At 46.6% G+C, this 24,744-nt stretch overlaps 1 protein-coding gene across 1 annotated transcript in view; it reads left to right on the forward strand.

Moving 5' to 3' along the window:
• Positions 1-5,924: 5,924 nt before the first annotated feature.
• The window catches only part of LOC124973929 (phosphatidylinositol 3,4,5-trisphosphate-dependent Rac exchanger 1 protein-like), a 45,457-nt gene continuing 26,637 nt past the window's right edge, over positions 5,925-24,744 (forward strand). Inside the window, 10 exon segments of the mRNA XM_047537561.1 lie at positions 5,925-6,226; positions 6,460-6,638; positions 6,914-7,013; positions 7,190-7,361; positions 16,833-16,905; positions 19,965-20,107; positions 21,374-21,466; positions 22,120-22,263; positions 22,972-22,985; positions 23,619-23,704. Coding sequence (XP_047393517.1) covers positions 5,925-6,226; positions 6,460-6,638; positions 6,914-7,013; positions 7,190-7,361; positions 16,833-16,905; positions 19,965-20,107; positions 21,374-21,466; positions 22,120-22,263; positions 22,972-22,985; positions 23,619-23,704 — 1,306 coding nt within the window.

Genomic DNA, 24,744 nt, shown 5'->3' on the forward strand with positions numbered 1-24,744 from the left:
TAATGAATTCTGCTTCAAGACTGCCTTTGTAATCTCCATTCCTTCCTTTTCTGGTTCATGAAATTATGAGTTGTTTCTATTGCACTGTTGGTGCTTAAGTGCTATAACTTAAGTTCTTAAAACATAGAAAACTGGACAATACCTAGGATTTGTAAAACGATATTAGGTGAAATGCACAGAATCTGTTTTAAAAGTTAACATTAGGAACTGAGGTATAGCTCAGTGTTAGATCACCTAGCATGCACGCAGACCTGGGTCCAATCTTCATCAAAAAATATGTAAAATGATGAATCATGCAAGGCAAATGCTACTAGCATGGCATTTGGCATAAAACTTGACAAAGTCAGTAACAGGGTCCTAAAAGGCAAAGACTAGTTTCAGCATTATTTTCTGTAATTTCCTGTTTCAAATTTATTTTCCCCTCAGAATTTGTAAAAATGAATAGTGAATATTTTTTTGACGGTGCTGGGGATTGAACCCAGGGCCTTAGTGCTTGTTAGGCAAGTACTTTACCAATTGAGCTATCTCCCCAGCCCACGAATAGTGAAATTTTTAATCTTCATAAGATTTGGATTATTTTCAGAAGATTTGGATGATGTTTGTTTTTAAATTTCTTGTTGAAATAAAATATTGCTATTTTTTAAAAGGCAAAATCTTCAAAATCATAGTTTGTTTCACAAACATTCAGATAAGCAAGTTTTTTTAAACATTAATAATTTCTTAGGCATGCAAATAGGTTACAAACATCAAGGATATATCACTGACCAGTAATTATATTTAAATTAATAAAATTTTAGTTTAGATCCCAAAGTCATTGTTAAATGAAGAGCCTTCCACAAGTCAAACAAAGCAATTTATTGTACAAGTTTAAAAAAAAGGATGATTCACAATCCAGGAACACAAGAGCACAAAATTAGGGACACAGGATCAGGCAGCACATAGTGACAGAACCCAGATGTTTCTGGCTGAATGTTACCTATCCCCCAGAAAACTGCCAGTCTTGTCCAGGTGCAATAACTTTGTGGGTATGCAGAAAACCAGCCTCTAGGAAGGGATGGGCTGGGTCCACCTGACTTCATCACACACCTCAGCTGCAACCAGATTGTGCAGATGTCTCAGGGGCTGCAACTATGGGACTCAGCTCCGGCACTGGGATGTCAGGGAAGTCAGCACCACTTTATTATGGCTCACCCTCCTGCTTTTGCTGAGTTTAAATGTTTAGATATTTATGTCTCTCAGGGGTTTAGGTTGCAGCTGGTCCTCCATATATGCCAATTCCACATACTCATATTCAAACAATCTTAGCTGCAAAACCCAAACAATTTCATCTGTACTATATAAATAGGTACATTTTCCTTGTTATTACTGCCTACGTTTTTTCATAGAGTTTTTGTTCTACTGGATATTCTGTGAAATGTCCTGATGGTTTAGAACATGCAGGAGGGTGTGCATGCATTATATGCAAATGCTGTACCATTTGCTATGAATGACTTAAGCATCCCTGGGTTTTATTATCTATGGGACTCCTGGAACCCATCCAGGTCAGAAGTTAAAATTTCTGTTGATTTTGCCTGTGCAAAATTTAGGTGATCTCTGGCATTGTGTTGTCTCCAGCCACACACTGGATATGTAAGAAAGTCAGTCAAGGGAACAGACCTGGAATCCTCCCAATGTGCCTTGAAAATTTAGGTATGGAGTTGACTGGGTGATGTTGTTAATGAGCTTTCTGGAAATGAGATATCCAGGAGTGTAAACTACTTTTGGGGGAAATATGGATGATAAAGACACTGAGAAAGTGGGTATAAAAAGGGAAATATTTAGGGCCATGAGTGGCTCTATTTTTGTGTCTTTATATGTTTATGAATATTCATGTGTTTGTATTTTGAGGATTGAAGATATTGGATCATATTCATTATTTGGGTGACAAAACCAACTCTAGTTAGGACCACAGGAAAACAAAAGGTACTGCTGGTGGGGAAATTCTGCAATTCTTTGTTTTTGAAGATACATGCAATTGTTGAGAGCAGCATTGAGAAATATAAACATGAGAAAAGAATGTTTTAAAATACATATTTCCTGAAATTCATGGAACCTCAGTACTATAGGAAGGGGACCACACTTCCCTTGACTTGCCCTCTTGAATCTCATGGTCAAAGAAGCAGCCTTTCCTTTTTGGTCCATTCTCTCACTACCAACCCTGTCCAAGCCACCATCTTCTCTTGTGACCACTGCAGTCACCTCCTCCCTGATTCACCTACATTTCCTCTAGATGCTGTAGCTCCCAATTTTCTACTGAGAAACCAGGGAAAGGCAACCCCATCTGGACGTTTCCCCACTTGGATCCATTGTATGATTTTCTACTGCAGTCAGAATAAAATATGAAGTTCTGGCGAGAGTAACAAATGGGATTTAACTCCTCAGCATCTTTCCTATTGACCTCATCTCAAAGGTCTCCTCAGAGATGCTTTCTGTGACCATCTGGTCTAAAATAGAACCCTGCCCCATTCCTAACTTCCCTGTCACCTTAACCTGTTTTACTGTATTCACAGCTTCAATGATCAAATCTTATCTTGTGCCCCTGTGCTGTCTCCCCAATGAAAATATAATTGTCAATCTAAAATGAAAGGTCCTATTTGCTACAGTCATCTTAGTACCAAGAACTGTGCCCAGCACACTGTAGGTGCTCAATAAATACTGGCTAAGTTAATATTCTTTCACATCTCAACAACTTCTCTAGCTAGTGTTCCATGTTCTCAGTCCTATGGTTTTAAAGAAATGCTCCCATTTAATAACCATGGATTGTGGGGCAGGGTGTCAACATAACTGCAGCAAATTTGAAATGGATAAAAATTGGTTTCTACCAGTTATTCCCAAAGTGCAAAATTAAGGGGAGTTTTATTAGGCAAAGTGGAGCATCCCTTTGTTAACTGGGCCAGCAAACTTTAACACCTTGTCTCAAATAGACAAGTGCAACATTAGCTTTGCTTTTGAAAGATGAGCTAACTTAGGGGATGCACTGATGCAGAGTGGAAGAATCCTTCAGGAAACGAGAAACACATTCCCTTGAGTGTGAGATTTTTTTACGTTTTTTTCTTTTTTGTATGAGGAATTGAACCAAGGATGCCCTTGTATTTATTATGTCTCCCTTGAAGATGGTATGGTTTTTCATTGGTTTTCTTTGCCATCATATCCCCTGAAACTAACAAACTAATTGGTTCATTCATTCACTCCATTCCTTCATTAATCTATCAGGGGTTTAATGAGGTTCTGTTAGATGCCAGGCAGTTTCAGGCACTGAGGTTATAGCAATGAACACAAGAGGACAAGAACTGAGCTTTCTTTAGGAGGTAGTTAGGTCATGCTAGAGTTTGAATTTGGATTAACCCCCAAAGACCTCAGTGAATTGCTTCTCAGCTTAGCCCTATTGGGAGGTGTAGGAAACTTTAAGAGGTGGGTTGTAGTGGGAGGTTTTAGGTTATTGGTGGCATGCTCTCAAGGGGATTGTAGATTTTTAGTCTCTGTTTTTCTTCTCCCCTCCCCTACCTTCCTCACTTTCAACTCTCATGGGTTGAGCAGCTTGCTCCACCAGAGACTTCCTGCCATGATGTACTGCCTCAACAATAGGTTCAAAAATGATAGGTCGAACTGACCATGAATAGAAAACTCTGAATCCATGATCCAAAATGAAACTTTTTTCTTTATAAGTTGATTGTCTCAGGTATTTGCTACTGTAATGGAAAGCTAATCAGTACAGGTACTGGTACAAGAAACCTATATAACAAAATGGGGAGAGAGGATATAAAATGTATGTGTAGGAGAAACCTTAGGTCGTGGCCTTGTTGAGATGCAGATTAAAGACATGGGGGAGGGACTGGGGATATAGTTTAGTTGGTAGAGTGCTTTCCTTGCAAGCACAAGGCCCTGGGTTCAAATCCCCAGCACCAAAAAAAAAAAAAGTACGTGGGGGAGGAATGGAGTTAGGCATGTGGAACTCCTTCCAGGGAGGAAACAGCTAGTGAATAAGAACTAAGGTGGGAGTGTACCCATATTGTGCCACAAGAATAAGGAGACGAGGGTGACTTGAGGCAGGGAGCAAGAGGGAAAGTAGGAGACTAGTTTGGAGTAGTAAAGGAGGTTAGGGAGGGAAGATCATATAGGATCTCTACACATTGGGAGAATTTTATTCTGAATGAAATGGGGAGCCAAAGAAGAACCTTTTATTACTTTTACATATAATCCATATTCAAGCTCTTATAACTGTCTCAATAATGTCATTTTAAAAGTATATCCAAATTTTTATTGTCTTTTAAGACAATAACTTCCACAAGGGGTGAAATCAAATTTCATAGTGTGTGTTATATAATAATTACCATTTGAGGCTACTAGGACTGCACTAAGAAAGACCATGTATAGATTTAGAACATTTAACAGCTTTATAATGCCAATATATACCTTTTCTCTCATCAGGATCCAATCAAGGATCATAATACTGCATTTAGTTATATCTTCCATCTTTCCTTTAACAGCTTTGTTGAGATAAAATTCACATGCCATATAATCCACTCATTTCAGGCATAAAATGCAATAGCTATACACTCAAAGTTGTGCAACCACTACTGGAAACTGATTTTCGAATAATTTCATCATTCTACAACCTTTGGCTATCGTCCCCAGGTCGTTCAATTCCCAAGTACTTTCTATTTTTCTAAATTTGTCCCTCTAGATATTTCAAATAAATGAAGCAAACAAAATGTGGTCTTTTATGTCTACTTTCTTTCACTTGCAATAATTTAAAGGGTCATCCAAGTAACAAATGTCAGTATTCTGCTCCTTTTTCTGACTAAATAATGTTCCCTTGTCTAGATATATCTCATTTTATTTACCAAAGGAGGGTTCTGAACAGAAGACCTAATCTCAGTGGCATTCTACAAGGCTAACTCCAGCTCTTGCTCCAAGAAGCAGAAAATCAGCAACTTTGATAAATGCTTTTAGAAAAAATAGGATGAGATCCAAAAATTGACCTGTAAATGCTCAAATAGTTTAACAAATAAGGGATTCAAAATTTACTTAGCAGACATATTCTTATATATCACTTATAAATGACATTTTATGGGTTTTATATGATTTGTTGTTCCTTTGAATAATTAAATATGAAATATATAATAATTGATAAATAAACAATAATATTAGATGGGATGCTTGATGCATCAGGTACAGGAATAATTGCAGGAACATTCATTTACCATGGTTTTTGATGTTAATGTTGCTGGAAGCGATTCTTTTGGTTGATATGAAATTTACTCCTCAGAATAATTCTTCTCTAATCACAAGTCAACATTATGCTAATTACTGAAGATTCAATTACACCTTTCAGAAACTGGCCATGAAAAAAGTTGATTCTTGGACAAACATCTTTTCAATGTCTATGCAAATCAGGTAGACATAAGTTTACTTTTGTTCTGAAGACGTTTGTGACATCTAAAAGGTCGTAAAAATTAGATTAAACAAGCAGAGTATGAAGAGCTACCTCCTTGTGGCTTCTATCATTATTTGAAGCAACAGGGCCCTATTCAAACCATTGAATCCTGAGTTGGAAATGCATCTATGGACTCCGGTTTTGCAATAGTTAATAGGCTATCCAATTTTGTATACAAGCAACTTTGGGGGCTGCATATCTTTGTGGAGAGAATGAGGGGAAATGAAAAGTAGACATAAAATGGAGTGAGAGAATGTGATCTGCATTCTAAGAAAGATCAGTGCTCATGTTGGATATGATGGGTTAAGGACCATGTCAGAAATAAACACACAGCACAGGGAGCCTTATTTGCACATACTGCACCAAACCTGCTCCACCAGGACTAGAGTTGGGACTGGGAAAGCCAGAAAGCCAGGGTGCTTTTTATCCTCCTTGGAATGAGCTGGGCATGAGTGTGGGCCTGGGGACTGGGAGAGGTGGCTCCCGCAGCTCCCCTGTGCTCTCCATCAGGCTCAGAATTTGGAGAAGATCCCTGGTCGCTCGACCTGCTCAAGTGCAACCCCCAGACGCCAGCGCGACCAGTTCAATCCAGGCTCTGGACCAGCGACTGGTGGAAATAGAGACTCAGAGGCTGATCCCAGGCCCAGGCAAGGGGAGGGACCCTGCTCGCCAGACCACTCATGCATCCGCGTGGACGGGGCGCCTCCAAGCCGGTAAAAAAGAGAGGACCCGAAACCTGCTTTCCCCTACGTATGTTTCTGCCCTCTGCTGGGTGGCCTGGGCCTCCCAGAGCATTGGTCTCAGCTCAGGAAGACGCTGGCTGTGCAGGAGGGGCGCTTCCCTGTGAAGACGCCTCCAGGCTGCTCCAGGTACAGACCCGCCAACTCGCCTCCCCTTGTGCCCGCGCCACGGGCTCCCTGTGCCACTTTGTCAGGTTGCGACCCTCATGGTCCATGTCTCTCTTTCCCTTTCCATTTCTGCAGACCTGCTGAGGCCCGTGCCAATCCACCGACCCTCGCGGGGGTGGGAGGACCTCGGTGGGCACTGCCCTTTCTGTGCCCAGCCAAGCGGTGTGCCCAGGAGGGGGCGCCTGGTGCCCTGGTCCCAGGCGTCCTGCACGGGTTCCCTTCCGTGACCACCGGGCTCTTTGGGGTCCCTGTCGGTGAAAGCTTACACCGAAAGTCTTTCTTTATTTATCCAAAGGGTTGGCAGCGGCATGTAATTACCCCCTCTTCAGCCTACAACACCTAGTCTCCTAATTCTTCCATCCATTCCCATTACCGGATTCCTTGGCCTCACTGCACCTGTGTCCACGAGTTCCTTTACCCTGCGACCCTCTTAGTTAGTGTTTCTCGGGTTGTTTCTGGAGGAAGGTGGAGTGGTGGTTGTGAGAGACCAATGGGGACCTGCTTTTCTGGTTGCTGAATGCCTTTGCAGGCTTAAAGGGAGCACATTTCCTTGATGTTCTTCAGGGAGGCAGCAGGAACAGAAGCCGGCCAGATATCAAAACTACTGCAGTGGAGGCTTTTATTTTGAGGTACGTACAATTTTGTAAAATACTCCCTTAAGATAACCAGTGAGACTGCCATCTCTGGAGAAAGCATCCTTTTCCTGAGTACTGACAGCCTGCCCTTTCTCTTTCCTTGGTTCCCCCCAAAGTATGGAATGATAGAAAAGGTGCATGATTCCTGTTCTGTCTTCCTGTTGTTGAAGCTCTCAGCAGCTGAATTACAGAATGCCCTTTTTTCTGAAAGAACATCTTTCGCTCAAATTGCCTGTGTTGAATAACATGCCCACACTTCAGGAACACCAGGAGAAAACTTCCTGGCCCAGGTTGATTTTACCTGTTGTTTCTAACTACAACCTAAGATTGTATTGGTGGCAGGTGAGTTGTATTGGAATGAGTGTTTTTTAAAAATAATCGAGGCAGAACCTGTGTTCACTGCCCCAGCATTTTCAATGGGTGTAAATGTTTTTGCGTCAGCGTTGCTCCAATGTAGGTGCCAGACCTAAATATACTGTGCTGATCAAAGTGTTTGTACTCCACTCTCCCTCCCTCATTACCATTTGTAGTTATTTGGTATTTCTGTGCAGGTGGTGTACCATTTGTATAATAGTGCAATTCTTAGGAAACTGTAACCCGGATCTTGAAAGGTGATTTTTTAAAGATGGTGATGCCAAAGTATCTGGAGGGCCTAGGCAGGATCAGATTTCTTCTGAGGGTAGGGATTTGTCCTTGATTTAGTTTTGACCCCTATGACCATAGGTATGTAATGAAATACATTTTTCCTTTTGCATTTTCTTTTCCTTTTCAGAGCTGATGATCTTTGTATATTAGAGAAATGACAGTTTTTAGGTAATTAAATATGTTAACCTCTTAGACCTCTTGAGACTTAAGTAATTTTTTCCTGTTAGGTTCATTAAAACATTAAGAGCAAGTAAGTCTCATTTTTCAAGCAACATTTACTACATTTTTAGTTAAAAAAATTCAGTTTGTAATTTTTATTTTTAGCAATTCTGGGATCAAGATAAAATTTAATAACTTGGTAGAGTGGAAAAAGAATAAATGAGTGTAATTAGAGTAGCCTATTTAAGCTGCAGTAGCCTCCATAATTAAGGCCAAGTTGTGTGTGTATAAAAGAACTCGTTTGTGTAATCTTACAAGGCTAATGGAGGCATCGCTGAAGCTTTATAAATCATGTAAGTTGTGTACAATGTGGACTCTACAAAGATGGCAGAGAAAACATCGTTACCAGCCTTTTCAATTTGCTTGAGATCTTAATTGATTTACAGCACTGAAGTGGTACAAAGTGAAAATCAGGATGACATGGGGGTCATCATTTTCCACAGCAAGTTTTGAATCTACATCAGGCAGTTCTGTCAAATTTACTGTCTTCTTAGTCTACATAGCAGCTTTATTATCATTCTAAGAGAAATAGAAGTAGTTAAAAAATTTCTTGGTTAAATCATAATGCATTCCAAAGCAGCAGTTGATTTTTACTGAGGCTGCTTGGGAATATCTATTCCATTTTTCATATCCCATAGGATGACTGGTTGATAGTTAATTGAACTCATTTAGATTTCCATTGCAAGATGAGCAACATGAAGCTGGGGATTCATGGAATGCAATGGTAGCAAAGGAAACAGCACTGTCTGTTGGCCATTGTGCCTGAACATGTGTTCCTCCATAGATGAGCAGCCCAATCATACAGCTGTGATCTTACCCAGGACACCCTATTAGATGCTTCCCCATGCTTCTCACGTACACATTATTTCTGTGAGCATGGCGGTGGTAGGAAAGGTATCATTCTCCTCTTCATTTTGTACATTTTTATGTTGGTAGTAAGCATTTAGATAATATTTTCAGTTTTAGTTGGTGTCTTAGATGTCAAACCCATACAAGAGGAGAACTTGGATTCTCAGACCTTTGCAGAGCAGTGCATTGTTGTTTCAGTTCTGATCTGTAAGTCTGTCACTGTAGGGAAGTTATGGGATAGGAGTGGACTGAACTTGGCATCGAAGGCACCAAAGGCCTAGATTTATGGTACAGGTCCTCCTGGTTCTGTGGACAGTGCTTACCTATATCTGAAGGGTTAGTTTTCTAAAAGCAGGGGAGAACTTTCTTCTTTTAGCTCATAGCTTGAGGGAGCTCTTACTACTCAGGAATAGGGCTGCTTTGGAGGTGGTCAAGTGAACAATTGTTAGTCCACTCCAACTTTTGGCAGGTTGGAAACCGGGTGTCATTGATTGTCACATAGGGTGATATCTAGCTGATCTTAACATCCCCTACCCCCAGTGGTTATTTAAATGTTGATTTCTAGACATTTTATTTTTTCCAAGTGCCAATTTGTATACTAGAAAAGAATCATAATCAAATTGCTCTTGGATATATTTGAATAAAGCAGAGCATTTTGTCATAGTAATTTATGCATTAAGAATTTCAAAGGATATTTGAATTTTTAGCAGAAAGGGGAACTGAATGGGAAGAAAACTTTCTTTTTTCTCTTTTGTTAAAATAAATTTTTGATCATATAGCTGAACTGCTTAATGAAAGTGTACACTCCCAACCATTATCCCATGTACCCAGAATTGGGTCACATGTTCCACCACTGAGTGCAAGATGCAGTCCTGTGAGAATCCCCATTCTAGTATAGTCTTCTGTTAGTGTGTGGTTTCTGTGAGTGTCAGGAATTTTAGGATGTCTCTGGAAAAAACCTTGGGAATCATAATCTGTTTTGACAATTCTCCTATTGTTAGAATTACACAACTGACTTCAGTACCTAAGTGAAATCAAGCAGTAATGGAAGTTGCATTACAGGTGCCTTGGTTTGTTCCCCTTTGACCCTTTTTGATGTTTTAATTTAAGTATCTTAGGTGTCACGAATTAACTTCATCAGTCCTTGAACCCTTTCTAAAATTGGATGCTAGACTAGATCACATATACATTTCCTCAGTGCTAATTAATATCACCACTGATCACTTTTGTGCAACTTACCTCCTACCCTGAGGTGTTTTACATCTCTATGACATCTAGCAAGCATATGGCAGAAGGGTTGTATGTTGTAAAAACACTGAACTACAAAATTCAATAGTTGGCTCATTAGCACAGTTAAGCCCCCTTGTTCATCTGCTGTAGGAGCTCAGGCATGCTTTTTCAGTCTTATCTGTTTAAGAAGGTAGCTCCCTGGCATAAGCCTGGGTATATGTGTTCAATTGGTTTATTGAGTTAGTATGAAGTTGTCTGTTTTTCTTGAATAACTTATCCAGCTGTTAAACAGTTTCAAAGCAAATTAATTGATAACATGAGTTTTTGTTTCTTAATTATTTTGATCTTTATGCCATGATATTTTACCCTTATTTAAGTCAGAGTAGTGAACCAAAGAACAAGTGAGGGGAAAGGTGAGCCCCTTGTTTCAGTGACTGTAGGCCACTCATCTTTGGTCAGTTGCCTTTTTTTATAAGGTATGAGTCTGGTTTTTGTTCCCTAGTCATATTTTGGATCCATGTTTTATCTTACTGAATAATTGTGTCCTCAGTATTTAATGGACTCATTCATTCTGTCTAGTTACCTGGTTTCCATGCCAGTGCAAGAATCATAAAACAGTCTCTTGCTGAAGCTGAGAGAGTGTTGGTCATTTTTTGCCTTCCTCTCCACTCATCTTTATCTTAAAGCTTCAGTTGTCCCCTGGTATCTGTGGGTGGTTGGATCCAGGATTCCCAAGGATACCAAAATATGCATGCCTGAGTCCCTACATAAAATGGCCTAGAATTTGCATGTAACCCATGCTTCTCATTCCCTATGCTTTAAATCATCTCTGTGACACCTCATTTAAAGTAAGTGTTGTGCAAATAGTTGTATCATTTAGGGAACATATATATGTTGAATGTATATACAGTGTTTTCTTTCTTTTCTATCTACTGTTGGTTGAATCCACAAGTACAGATCCCCAGGGCATTGAGGGCCAACTGTACCTTCAGACTCAAGCTGGAATAATTGTCCTTTAGAACTTCCTGTGGGAAGCAGGGATCTGTAAGGTGTGGAGTAGTGGAGAGTGTATTGTTGTCACTCACACAGTTGGAAAATTACATGCTTCATTATTTGATGAGGCCATGGTGGAAAGAATGCCATGGCTAATTAGGTGTTCTTTAAATATGAAGCTGGTTACACAGCTCTTAGAAGTATTTAAAAATTCCTTGATTTTTTTTCTTTTAAATAATAAATAATACCATATCTAAGGAAGAGCATTATAAGGATATCTTCTAGGTATTATAAGAACATCTTCTAGCAGACCTAATAGAAATCCTCCTCTTGGGAGAGACTGCATGGGAAAGGATTCTGAATTAGAAGCCAGCTTTATGCTGCATCATTATTACTTCCAGAACTGGAGCACAGGGGATGTCAACCTGACTTCTGAGTAGAATGTATACATGTCTTTAGCTCATGAATTGCTTTGTGTGTGTGTGTTTTATAATTATCAAATGTTGGCATAGACGGACTTAAAAAAAGAATTATAATTTTTCACTCAAAAACTTGGAAATGTTTAGAAAAATAGAATTGATCTTCTAGACTCAGCCTCTGTTACTTTAGTATATGCACATAGTTGTTCATGTTATATATTACATTTATATTTTGCTTATAGTTTTCTCCAAGTTATTTATTTTAAGTTTTTGGTACTGGGTATTGAACTCCATGGGTGCTTTACCACTGAGCTATAACACCTAATCCTTTTATTTTTGTTTATTTTGAGAAGGAGGAGAAGGTCTCGCTTGATTGCTGAGGCTGACTTAAAACTTGTGATTCTTCTACCTCAGCCTCCTGTGTTGTGGAGATTACAGGTGTGCACTCCCAAGCTTGGCTACAAAGACATTTTTTTATTGTGTGTGTATGGTGTTTCTTACAAGCCAGGCAAGCACTTCACTGCTGAGCTATGCCCCAAACCCTTTTCAAAACTATTATTTAGTTTTTGTGAACATAATTTTAAGGGCTCCATAGTATTCCATTGAGTGGATTCACATAGTTGACAGCTATTATCTGACTGTTAGAATTTCTCTTTTCTTCTGTTGTAAATCATTCTCTCTTAAAAATCATTGTGTGAAACATTCTTCCCTTTTCACTTTATAATATTTCCTTAGAGTAAATTTCTTCTGGAACAAAGTTTCTTATATTTTTCAGGGCTGTTGGTGTAGGTTGGTGGTGGTTCCTTGCTGGATGGGTACATTCTTTTCCATCCATGTGAAGTGTTTGTATTTGAATGAGAGGGAAGAAAATCTCTGTTTGCTGACTCATGTATTTATTTGGTACTTTAGACTGATATGGCCACTTCACTATTGACATAAACTAAGGCAGGAGGTATAAAAAGGGACAGAAAATATTGGCTATCTTGCCAAGGCCATAGTATCATGGACTCATTTGAGTCCCTTATGCAAGGTAGGTTACATGTTTGATTTGTTTATAAAACATGCTTAAATCAAGTGGATAAAAATCAGTCATCAGTCTATATTTTGTTTTGTCTGTGCACATTTATATACAGGTTTATATACAGGTTTATGATCTTTTCACTTTAAATTTTGCAAATTGTATTTAGCTGTTTACTGTCTAGCTGGCACCTCCAGTTTTGTGAGGTGAAAATTTTAATTTCTTTTTAATTTTCCTCCTTCTGTGGAGAAGTATCCCTATATTGAAGAATTACCTTACATGTCTTCCTAAAACATAGATTGAATCACACTGGTACACTGATTTAAGACCTCAATTTGTCCACAGGAGAGTTGCATCACAGACCCTTTCCAGTCATGCCCTTGTCCATCATATTAGCTTTGTATCATCTCCACCCAGATTAAGCCTGTCAGTTTTATCACCTGTTTGCTGGAAGGTAGTGGGTTAGAAAGGTGGTTTAAAAGCCCAGGTTCTAGAGTCAGGCAAAATGGATTCAGATATTGGCTCTGCCACTTAACAACTCTGTATGTAACTTTGAAGCAGATATTTAACTCTTTAATATTTTACCTTATTTACCTATGAAAGAGTGACAACAGCAGCCTTTACTTCATAGTTTATTGGTGAGGTCAAAGTAGTCAGTAGATGTGAGGTATGAAACCGTGTCCATAGTGGAATGGGTGCACACACTGTGAGTTCTGTCATTTTTGCAAAATTGTGCTCATGCCTTAAGGTCTACCTGATATTTCCCCTTTGGAAAAACTTCCTAAAATTAATTTTTCTTTTCTTTTCTTCAGTTTATTAGATTTGCCTTAGTCCACATGGGCTACTGTAACAAAATATTGTAGACTGGGTGACTCACAAACAACAGAACTTTACTTCTTACAGTTCTGGAGGTGGATGTCCAAGATCAGGGCTCTGACAGAGTGGGTGTCTGGTGAGGCACCCTTCCTTCCATATAGGCAGATGTCCTCTTCCCATTGCTACCTTACCAAGTGGAAGAGTGGAGACATCTTTCTGGGGTCTTTTGTAAGGGCAGTCATCCCATCTAAAAGGACTCTTCTTTCATAACCTAAGCCCTCCCAGAGACACCACCTCCAAGACTATCACCTCAGGAGTTAGAATTTCAGTTAGACATCATGGGGATGGGGGTACAAACACAGACCTCATCGTTGTTTGTACTTTTTTTACAGCATTTATCACACTGTATCATGGTGAGCTGCATACAAATCCATAGTACATGGACCTTTTTTTCTGTTTCTTTGCTCATGGTTGACCTTGGGACTAACAAGGTCTTCTGACCAAGGTCCTAGACATGGCCTGATAAAACATTTCAGTACAGTGCTTTGGAGTCAGCAGGCAAATTATCAGTTTGCTTTGTGGGAGTCAGCTGTTCACACACTGACTTTCACTGAATCATTAGTTACTTCCTTTAAGATGTTGGATCTGTTTGTCTCTGTGTCTGGCAGTCACTTAATACAGCTTTGTGATTCTCAATTAGAATACTTAAAACAAGGAACTGAAATAGTGGTTCTTATTACATCACCCCCAATAGATTCCCCTCATATAATAACAAACTGCCATCAGAATTGGACATTCCCCTAAGTGATTTTGATAATTTACACCCTCTGTTTGAAAGTCATTGGTTAAAAAGCTGTTTGGGGAGTAAAAGATGAAATACAGTACAGGAAGAAATATAGTTCCTCTATGAATTGTTACTGGTGTCTGAAGAGAAGTTGTCTTTCTGGTTCTTGTGCAAAGCCAATCTATAGTAAAAAGTAAATTACCATACCAGTAGGTACACTCTGACCAAGTGTGACTTTTGATAGTAGCCTGATATTTTTTCTTTCCTGTTAAAAGCAACAATAGCAGTCTCAGAATAATTCAACTGTAAGATGCTCTGTACCGACGAGGACTCTGGTGATCCACACATGGACCCCTCTGGTACAGATTCCAAATCTGAACACAAATGTGGGTGGGGCCCGACCTTGTAGAGAGATCCAGGAACTGACTACCAGGGCCACAGCCAGAGCAGGGCGGAGGTCACACTCCTTCACTCCTGCCGCTGCACTGCCTGGGCTCCAGGACACCCAGTGGGGGCAGGGGTGGTGGGATGCATTTGGAGAGAGCAGGGCCAGGCTGTGGAGCCAGGCACGGAGAGCACAGATGTGCTGACGCCTTCACTGACCCGGCAGACTGCATCAGCCCACCTGCCACTCTTCCAGACAGAAGGAGGGTGCTGATGGCAGCAGTGCTCCCAGTGTGGGTGGTGAGGGCTGGAGTGGGAGAGCTGAACGGGGATGTGAGTCCTGGCTATAGCTCTGGGCCACAGACCAGACCTGCCCCAGGTCCTTTGAACCTGTGTCCCCAGCCATGACATGGTGGTGGGGAGAACCCTGCCCTGAAAGGCCTTCATGCCTCAGTGCACCTGGGACAGCCTGCCCAGCCTGCCTGTGCCTCAGTTTCCCCCCATAAAGTGGGTCGATCAGAGTGATGACCTTTGGCTTGAGCACCCAGACCAACAGGTGATCAGGAGTGAGCGGGATCTAGCATGTTTATAGAGTCCTCAGATTCATGCTGAGGTTCTTTCCCCAACTGTCCCATGGTGGCATTTGATGTACCTCTGCTGCCTCCATCCCAGGGGTTCCCCCTGAAGTGGCTCATTTCATGCTGCCAAGAGCTCTGGGCTGTTATGCAATGATTCCTGTTTTAGAGGCACAGAAGCCACATAGAGGGGGCCTCAGGGTCAGCTGCCCAGCCTCGCCCCACTCCTGCCTTCCTCCTTTCCCCTCCTTCCTGCTACATGCTTCCACGTGTTATGCAAGTCCAGGGATAGAATTTTTCTAGGTGGTGAGGGTGCACGGGCAAGGCACCAGGCCCCTGCCCGCACAGTGCCAACCCCTCAGGGGAGAGAGACTTTAAACAGAGCAGACAGGCATTCATTTCTGATTGTGCAGTGTAGATAACGTGCTGGCATTGAGAGGGATGAGCTGAGTGTTCCTGGGGAAGACATGCTGGGAAGGGTGTGGGGGATGCTCTAGGGAAGTTAGGGGATGGACTCGGAGCAGGCGACCTGGTGTCCAGGCCTGGAAAGCCCGGGGTGGACACTCCACCTAGAGAAAAGAGCAAGGCCCCAGGCCCTGGGTATGTGGCATGAGCAGCAGGGGACCAGGTGGCTGGAGCCTGAGGATGGGCAAGCAAGTGGGGAGACAGGGCCGAGGACCCTGGTGAGCCTGGTGCAGCTTGTGCCTCACCCTGGAGGGGAGAAAGCGCCACCAGTAGTGGCTGTCAACCAGAGATGGCGGGCTTGCTATCCAGATGAGGAATCCAGGGCCTGCCACTCTAACCTGAGTCCACTCTGCTGGGGTGAGGGCCTTGCTTGTCACCTGCCCCAGGTCCTTTGATGGGGGGGTCCAGGCCATGAGCACCTCAGAAGCCAGGTGGGCTCCAGATGCTGGCTTGGCCTCCCAGGTTGCTGAACTGGGCCTGCACCACCTGTGCCCCAGCTGTCCCTCCTGCTCTTCCACACAGCTGGGGGTGGCTGCTCCAGATGCAGCCTCTCTGGGTGCCTTACTTGGCCTGGTTCTTGGCTCACTGGCTCTCCAGCTACTGGCTGACTTGGAGTACATGGGGAGCAGTTTGTCTCTTGAGTCAGCACCGCAGCAGCTCAGTAAACCTCGAGGCCAGAGCTGACCCAGTTTCTGCTCAAGGTCTGACCTGTGCTTGGCAGCAGCAGCCTCTGAAAGAGTAGTTGTCCCCTGCACCTGGGAAATTGCCCTTCACACCCTCAGACTGCCGACAGGGAGGGGCAGCAGAATGCTCTGCTGCTCACTGGGCTGGTGGTTTGGATGGGGAGGCTGGAGGGGCCTCTGGCCAGCATCTGAGCTCCCCCACTGGCAGCCCCTTTCTCAGTTCACAGTGCTGAGTGGACTCTGTAGGCCCTGTTCCCAGCACTTGGGACTCACCGCAGGCTCCCAGCCCCCACAGCCCTGGCCTGGCTGTTCTCTGGCTGGCCCTGCTGCTCCTGGTTTCTCCTGTGGTTTTGAGCTCCTTCCTCCTCTGCTTCTTTGTCCCTGCTGTTCCATCTGCTACCCTTCCACACTCTCCCTTTGCCAACTGTTTTGAGATTACTTGGGTTGCAAGCAACAGAAATGATGCTGGATAATTTTGTGGGGTTGGTGGTACAGGGGGCAGGGTTCTGTGGGAGGAAGTGGGTCATTCCCTGACAACCCTGAGAGGACCCATGTCCCTGGTTCTGATGGTGCCAGTTTGGCAGGTTTTCAGTTGTAGGAACAATGCCCCAAGTGAAAGGTGACTTAAAGGGAGGTGGCGTGTGTGGAGGTTGGACAGGTGGCCTTGGGTGGGATTACGACTCAGAATTGACAACTCACCTGATGCCGCTGTCCCCTTCTTGTTCCCCACCAGGGGAACTGCCAGATGCAGGAAGAGGCCGTGGTGCTCAGAGTGGGCCTGTGCAACAATGGCTTCATGCACGGTGGTAACCCTTCCTTGGGCCTGTGCCCCAGCATGCCCTGTCTGCCCTGCCTGTCACTCAGAGCTTCTGCTCCTGGCACCAGAGTGAGGCTCCTGCTACCAGCCAGCCCCCTGCGCCATTCCCTGTGGGGCCGGGGTTCAGGGGCCTTTTCTCCCTGCAGCCAAGCCTGCGTGTCCTTCCATACTGTGCTGGTTGCCGACCGTGTTCCAGGCTTGGTGCTAAGTGCTGAGGCAGCAGTGAACAGGACAGGTCACAGTCATGTGTGTACCAGTCAGACACAAAGAAGTGTGTCTTCTGGAATGTTCCAGGATGGTGGCATGTGAGAGATCTTGGACTCTTACTCTAAATGAGGTGGAGTCCCAGAATGTTCTGGACAGGAGGGACAAGGTAATATGGTTGTCTTTTAGATCCTTCTGTGTCATGCAGGTGGAGTGTGGTCTATGGGAAGGCAGAGGTAGTGACCTTAAGGAGGTCTAGGGCTGAGGTGTCATGGCTCGGGCTGGGCGGTAGCAGCAGAGGTAGGAGAAGAGTTGGGTCAAGAGACTCAGGGCCTCACAGGGATCTTGATAGATGCTGCTTTTCTGATCTGTCTCAGAGCTTGGTACTCTTAGCTCTGTGAAGGGCTGGGGGGTAAGTGCTGAGGTCTCTGGGGGTCACAAGGTCTCTGGCACAGCTGCTCACCTCTGCCTTTGTAGCACAAAAGCAGGTACAGATAATGTGCAAACAAGTGGGCATGTCCATGTGCCAATAAAACTTTATTTAAGGAAAAAGCTGTGGGCCGTGTTGTTCCAGCCCTGTGGTCTGCCTTGTGACTACAGGTGGGGCTGCCTCTGCTGATCCCCTAGGCTGGGCCCCACCCTCTAGCCCCAGTTTCCTCAGCTTTCTGCTGGAGGCCTTGACATCTGCCATGGTTCTGTGGGGCAGGACTCCTTCCTGCTGCCCTGGCTCACTGTTTCCCAGGAGCCACCCTAGTCCCTGTGGGGCCTTCCACCAGCTCTGCTCTCCCACCAGCCAGCTGGGCAGGACTCTTGTTTGTAGGTGAGGGATAATTTGGGTTTCACCCCCAATGCTATTTGGGGAAGGTTGCAGGGAGGACATTCCGCATGGTGGCGCCCAGGCAGTCTTGATGCCCTCTGGGGCCCTGGGGGAAAATTGCAGGGTGAGGCCCTGTTTCCCTGCCCCTCTTGCAACCTTAAAATTAGTCTAAAATAGGAAAAAGGGCCAAATCCCAGGATTGTGGCCTTGGCAGAATGCAGGGCAGGGTACAGAGGGGGCCTTGGGAGACCTCCTGTGGCATGGAGCCACCTGTCCCAGGGAGGCACCCAGAGGTTGGTCCACCCTAAGCCTCACAGCTGGAAAGTCATGTGCTCTTTTCCATGTGAATGAGGCTGGACACACATGTGGTCAGCAAGGGGCTGAGCAGGGATCAGACACCAGGTGTGCGGCTCACAAGGCCTGGCCAGTGACCTCCATGGAGAGGTGGAGGTTGGGCCTCACCTGGCTGAGCTCGTGGTCCTGAGGAATTCCAGGGCATTTCACAGATCCGTCAGCTGGCCATAGCTCTGAAGCTCTTCCTCACACTCCATGAATCTTCTAGTTTCATGTTTACTGTGGAGGCCAAACCAGCCGGCCCCCTGGAGCCTGGCTCCCCAACTCTGGGAAAGTGGCAATTCATGTGTCTGTTTTCTCCAAAGAGGTGATAGGGTGGCCAGACAGGTAAGGTCCTGGTGAGTGTCCTGGGGACCAGGAGGAGGAGACATTTCCTCTGTCTTCCCTTCAGTCACCTGATGCCCTGTCTTTAGGGATGAGATGTCTCTAGTCTAGGTAGCTGGTTCTCCTTGTCTCAGGAACCTGCTGGCCTTAGGCAGCCACCCTAACCTTACTGAGCCTTAATTTCCCAGTGTGTATTTCACCAGCCCCACTGATAGACCTGGAGGGTAGCACAGGGAAAGAGGGGCCTGGGTGGGGTCCTAGAGCTGACTGCTGGCTCTGTGATCTTGGGCATATTTATTAAGTCTGTCTTTCCATCTGTTAAAGGGATGCAAAATTTTTCTATCTGCCCAAGGAGTAGAAGAGCTAAGCACACCCTGCCACCCTCGAGTGCCTGGCATGTAGGTGTCTGCTGGACCACAGGCCAAAAGGGTCAGGCTGCATACTGGTCATGCCTATTCATTTTCCTGGCTCTTTCTGGTATAGAAATCAGCAATTATTTCTGTAAAGGGACAGATAGTGGGAATTTAGGCCCTGTGTGCCTTATGACATCTGTCACACACGTTCAACTTTGACATTGTGACTTGAGAGCTGCCAGTTGCAGACCTTATGTCCACAGATGGATGGGTCTGTTTCCAATAAAACTTTATTTGTAAGAACAGACAGTGGGCCAGACATGGCCCTGGAGCCTCAAGTTGCCACCCCCTGATTTGTTTCTGATACCTGCATTAGCCCTGAGGTAGCTAGCATTTGCTTGGTCAGCTTTAGTTTCACTGTTCACCATCAGGTCTTCCACCCAGTTCACTGTTGTGTGTGGTGTGAGGTAGGGATCTGGTTTATTCTTTCCTGAGTTAGAGTCCCTTCTGCAGGGTTGATCTCCACAATACTTTACCACCTATCACATCCTGAGTTCCCTGGACATGCAGTCCCCTTAAGTGATTCTTCTCCTTTGCCTGTGTGCCTGCTTTCTTCTGTCCAGTCCCACACAGTTTATTTTTGTGACCCTGGTTTGTTCTATAGAGCATGTGGGGCAGGTTCAGCTTTTTCAAGAGAAGGCAGAAATCCAGCTCCTTATGTGAGATATTCTAGTAGGTTAGTGTTGGCATGTGATTCCATTCTAATAAAGTTAGGGCTTGAGGGTTGTTGAGATATCTCAGTTGGTAGAGTGCTTACCTTGCAAGCAAGCACAAGGTCCTAGGTTCAATCTCCAGCACTGCAAACAAAACAAAACAAAACAAAACAAAATTTAGGGCTTGGGCAAAAGGAAACACATCCAAGTGCTATCCAGCTGGCAAGTGCGGCTGACATGTGGGTGGGGAGTCTGAGTGCCAATTGTGTGTCTAGGTCTGCAGTGCTGTAGGCGAGCAAGTTCAAGGATGAGTCTCTGTACTTCCACTTCCATGCTGACGAGGAGATGGAGGGGACCAGCAGCAAGAACAAACAGCTTTGCAGTGACTTCAAGCTTGTAGAGAATATCCTGGCCAAGTGGCTGCTGGTTGCTGGTTGGAGCAGGGCTGAGTCAGCCTCCTTCCTTCCCAGCACTCCTGGAGATTCTAGGTGGCTCGGAGGCAAGTTCACTACATTGGCCAAGTGTCCTCCTCACTCACGCTGGGGCTGCCGAGCACCTACCCTGGCCTTCCAGCTCCTCCTATCCTCCCTGCATGCCCAGCCTGTGCTGAGCCCAGGGGTGGCCTCCCAAAGTCACTCCCCTGCACCCCAGGGCCTTTGGCCTGACATGTGCTGCCAGTGTTCAGTGGCTGTCACTGTCTGCAGTTCCCGGAGGTCTCACAACTGTGCAGAAAGTGTGCCCACCTAGCCCCACAGCCCTGTTCTCTGCCCGCCCGCTGGTGAACACCAGCCCCTCCTAATGTGTGGCTTCAGCTGTTGGTGGACAGGAGCTCAGAATGGGTCCCTCACTCCCGCCCAGGTGGAGCTGGTCTTCCGGATGGGAAGATGCCCACTGCCTTCTTTGTGGGGGCTGCTGTTCCCCCAATTCCTCCAGGGCTCCCCAGCACATGTAGGGTGGGCTGCAAAAGCTGAGTGGCCTGGGAGACCCTGCCTCCCCAGCTCCATCTCAATGCCAGTCACCTTGGTCCTGCTCCTCACTGGGCAGTGGCACTCCGGCCTGCTGCATGGTGCATTCCCCCACTGTGGTGTCCAGCTCTCTGCTCCAGGGCAGCCCTGTGGCCCCACGCCTTGCCCTGGCCTGTAGCTGCTTTGCTTTTATTTGGGCTGCACATGCCTCCGTGCCAAGGTCTGGCCCCCTGTGACCATCAGCTGCAAAGCTGCAGTGGGCAGGGCCGTTGAGTCTGCCATGTCCAGTAGCTATCTCCCACCCTGTGCAGCACCTAGCACATATGAGGTGCAGGGACTCTGTCCCCAAAGAGCCCCAGGACCTTCTTCCAGCAGGAAGGGGCTGCTGCTCTCTGAGCTGCTTTTCCACATCCATGGCTATGTTCTGGGTCTGTTTTATTCATTAAGTCATTTATTGAGCACCTATGGTTTGCCAGTGGACAGGAGACAGTAACATGGAAGGAAGGAGACTGTTCCTAGGCTGGCGGGAGGAAGGGGTGAGAGATTGGATGAATACACCAGGCTCTGGTGGGAGTGGGGTGATGGTCTCACTTCTAGTCTGGCTGCTGTCCTGCAGACCCCCCATCTTCACCCCTTCCCAGTGGCCCTGGGACATGAGGAGATGGCAGGATCTCAGTGCCATGGGGTCAGGGTGGGGTGCCTCACCAGGTCTGCTTCGGGCCCTCAGATCCTGCCCCAGGAGGAAGACTACGGCTTCAACAATGAGAAGAAGAACAAGGGCATGGTGGTGAAGTTAATCCAGAGGGGCTCGTTGGCAGAGGTGAGGCCTCCTGGCTGCTGGCAGGGGCTGTGTGCAGGTGGGAGGGGGCGGCTTGGCAGATCTGGGGACATCGGTGCTGCTTCTCTCGTCTACTTGGGGAAACTGGGCCCAGGACTCCTGCAAGTACCAGGGAGTGGGAGGGCACCCCCCAACTCAGTGTGCTCCTGCGTGGCCCACTGGCGCCCACTGCTGGCTCTGCACAGAGGCACTGGGAACGCTCACGTTCTGAGGTAGTTTACCAAAGAGCTTTGATGATAAAAAACTCAAATAGCAGCAGCTCAAGTAGGAGTTCCTTGCTGTGCCCTGGAGGAGGCAGGGCCTCCTGGGCAGGGCTGGAGGAGGGCCGGGTGGGAGGTGGGACTGAGACCCAGGTCAAAGCTTCTCCTGGGTGGGAGGTGGGGCTGCACCTGCCATGCCAGGAGCCCCCATGAGAGGAGCAGTCACCAGGTGGCCACCCCGTTGGATGCCAAGCTTGGCCCCGCCAGTCAGGCCACCCTCCGCAGCTGCTGTACAGAACTTGTGCCTTCAGTGCTTTCTGCAGGGGAGCCGCTGTGGCCTGCAGGGCTGCCCTGTCCTAATGAACACAGGGAGGGTCCTTCGCTGTGGAAAGCATGGTTAATAACCACATGCCCATCTGCTCTGTGGTCCCCAATATGACTGGCCTGCTGGAGGGCAGGAAGATGTACTCTAACAACAAGGACCTGGTGTTGCTGCGGCCCTTCTCCAAGGTGGAGTCCCTCCTCAACAAGTGCTTCTGCTCCCACTGCCCCCTGCACCACCAAGGCCTAATAGTGAGTGTCCCCCAAACCTGCTGGTGTGCTGAGGAGGTGCCGTGCTGGGGTGCTGGTGGGGCAAGAGCTGGTGGCCCTGTGGGTGTCCCGTCCCTGCAGCCACGATGGGACATGAGCTCTGGCTGTGCCTAGGGGCCTTCAGGCCCTGGGCATGTGGACCTGTTGGTGTGGACACAGTTTCTACCCTTTGTGGGCCTCCAATCAAGTTGGGGGACAGGGTAAGGGAAAAAGTACACAGGTAGGGGTGTGAGATATGTCCCAAGCTGGGCGACTAGTGAGCTGTGAACAGACAGAGCTGTGAGTGGACTGGGCTGTGTGGTGGACACAGAGAGGCTGCCAGGAACTGGGACTCCTTGCAGGGATTCTGGGGGAGGAAGTTCCAGACAGAGGTGCATAGACCTGCGGTAGGGCTGTCCCTGGCATGTTTGAGGACCAGCAAGGAAGCTGAGGGGTGCAACCGAGTGACAGGGTGAGGAAAACAGCCAGGCAGTGGGTGCCAGCCTGTGGGGGCCCGGCTGTGGGGGCCCTGTGCCCATGTGAGCCCTCTGGAGAACAGCTGGAGGTTCTGGGTTTCGGTGGCTGCAGGTGGGGTAGGTCGAGGTTGAGGGCGAGTCCTCTACTTTCAAATCACGCACCTGTTGTCCAAGTCTCCCTTTTACTCAAGGCCAGTGTTCCCCTGTGGGAGTGTGGGTATTTTGAATGTGGTTATTTCAGTCAAAGGCGAGCTGGTTCAGGAAGTCAGGTCCCTGTGTGGTTGACTGTGCCAGTGGCAGAGGGCACCAGGCATGACCATCTCTACAAAGTTCTGAAGCACCTGGGGCTGGGGCACAGGATCATGGGATTGCTTCATTGAGCAGGTGGGAACAGGAGGGATGAAGGCAGGACTGGGGACACATCCTGGGTAGGGGTGTCCTGGACAGAGGACACCCACCACCCACCCTGGCAGGTATGACCCTCTCTGCCATGGTGGGGAGCGGGCCTCAGTGTGGCTGCAACAGGCCTCTCCAGCCCCTCACTAGGAGCCCCACTGGGTGCTTCTCTGGGGACAGCAGCAAGCTGAGCTGGGCCACTTCTCACCCTGCCTTTTCCATAGTGAGTCAGCACCTGCTGGTGGGGTACTGGTCTGGCCACCAGGGGCTCCTGGGATAGGGAATGGTGTGGGCAGCCTGGTGGAATTTTGGAACTCTCAGGCCCAGGATTGGTGGTGTGGACTCTGGTCAACTGCATTTCTCCTCCTGTGGAAGTGCCAAGCCTGGGCTGAGTTTCCCAGAAGCCTCAGAGGCAGGGCCCCGAGGTGGCCCTGGGTTGTGGGAAGTGTTGCTGCTTTCCTATGCCTTACCTGTCCCTGGTGCCTGCTTCAGGACCATCAAAGATCCTGACCACCCTGAGGCCCTGTGCTTCCAGATCTGGGGAGCTGCCCCACCCTGTTTTTATGCCATGGGGAGAGGTGAGTGGGATCCCTGCTGACTGGCAGCAGCCCTGGGGATAGGCTGTCTGCATCATACAATTTCCGAGTGGCCTGGACCCTTACTGCCTGGCTCGGTTTGCTAGTGAGTCATGGCATTTGTGTCCTTCCTGAAGTAGAGGTTTCAGACACTGATCACACCTGGGTGGAGTGAGCCCAGAGGGATGCAGTGAGCAGAGAGAATGGCTCAGCAGAGAGCACCTGTCCCTCCATGAAGAAGCTGACACCCTTCAGGCTCCGTATTCCCAGGCAGAAATTGGGCCCACTCCTGCCAGACTGGGCTTGTTGAGAGGAGCCAGAAATGTGAATCTTTGTCCCACAGGTGCAAGCTGCAGCCCCAGGCCACCAACTCCAGGACTCTGCCCCTGCACTGCCTTCTGTGGCCTCAGGGGCCCTCTGCCTTGGAGAGGAAACCAAGCAGGTCCACAGTGCTGGGCCAGCATTGTACACATAGTCCCCATTTAAAGTTTCAAGATTAATTGTCACTTTTGAGGTTAGAGTTATGCTTCTAGAATCTGTTCTCTAAGAAAGTGCAAATCATGACAGAAGGCTCCTGAAAAGTCAATGTCATTTTGAAGGGGTCATTTACCTTTAAAGCAGCGATTCTTGACTGGGGGTGACTTGCCTCCTTCTCCACATGACATCTGGCAGTACTGAGGAGGATTGTCATTAGATCTGGGTCAGACCAGAATGCTGCTGGCATCCCATAGTGCTCAGGGTGGCCCTTCAGTCCCGATGGCGCTAGTGCATGTGGAGCCTTCTGCGATAGTGTGAGTGGGTGTCAGTGATCTTTGCACCTGCTATGATGAAACACTCAGAGCCATCGACTCATAGGAGGAAAGGTTGGCTGGGCACTGCACATGCCTGTGATCCCAGTCCCTCAGGAGGCTGAGATGGGAGGATCACAAAGGTAAGACTAGCTCAGCAGATTTGTGAGACCCTGTCTCACAATAGAAAGGACTGGCAGTGTGGCCTTGGCCCCCTCTTTATGTTTCCACCCTCTCTGAGAAAGCACCCAGGTG

Source organism: Sciurus carolinensis, unplaced genomic scaffold, assembly GCF_902686445.1.
Source record: "Sciurus carolinensis unplaced genomic scaffold, mSciCar1.2, whole genome shotgun sequence".
NCBI lineage: Eukaryota > Metazoa > Chordata > Mammalia > Rodentia > Sciuridae > Sciurus > Sciurus carolinensis.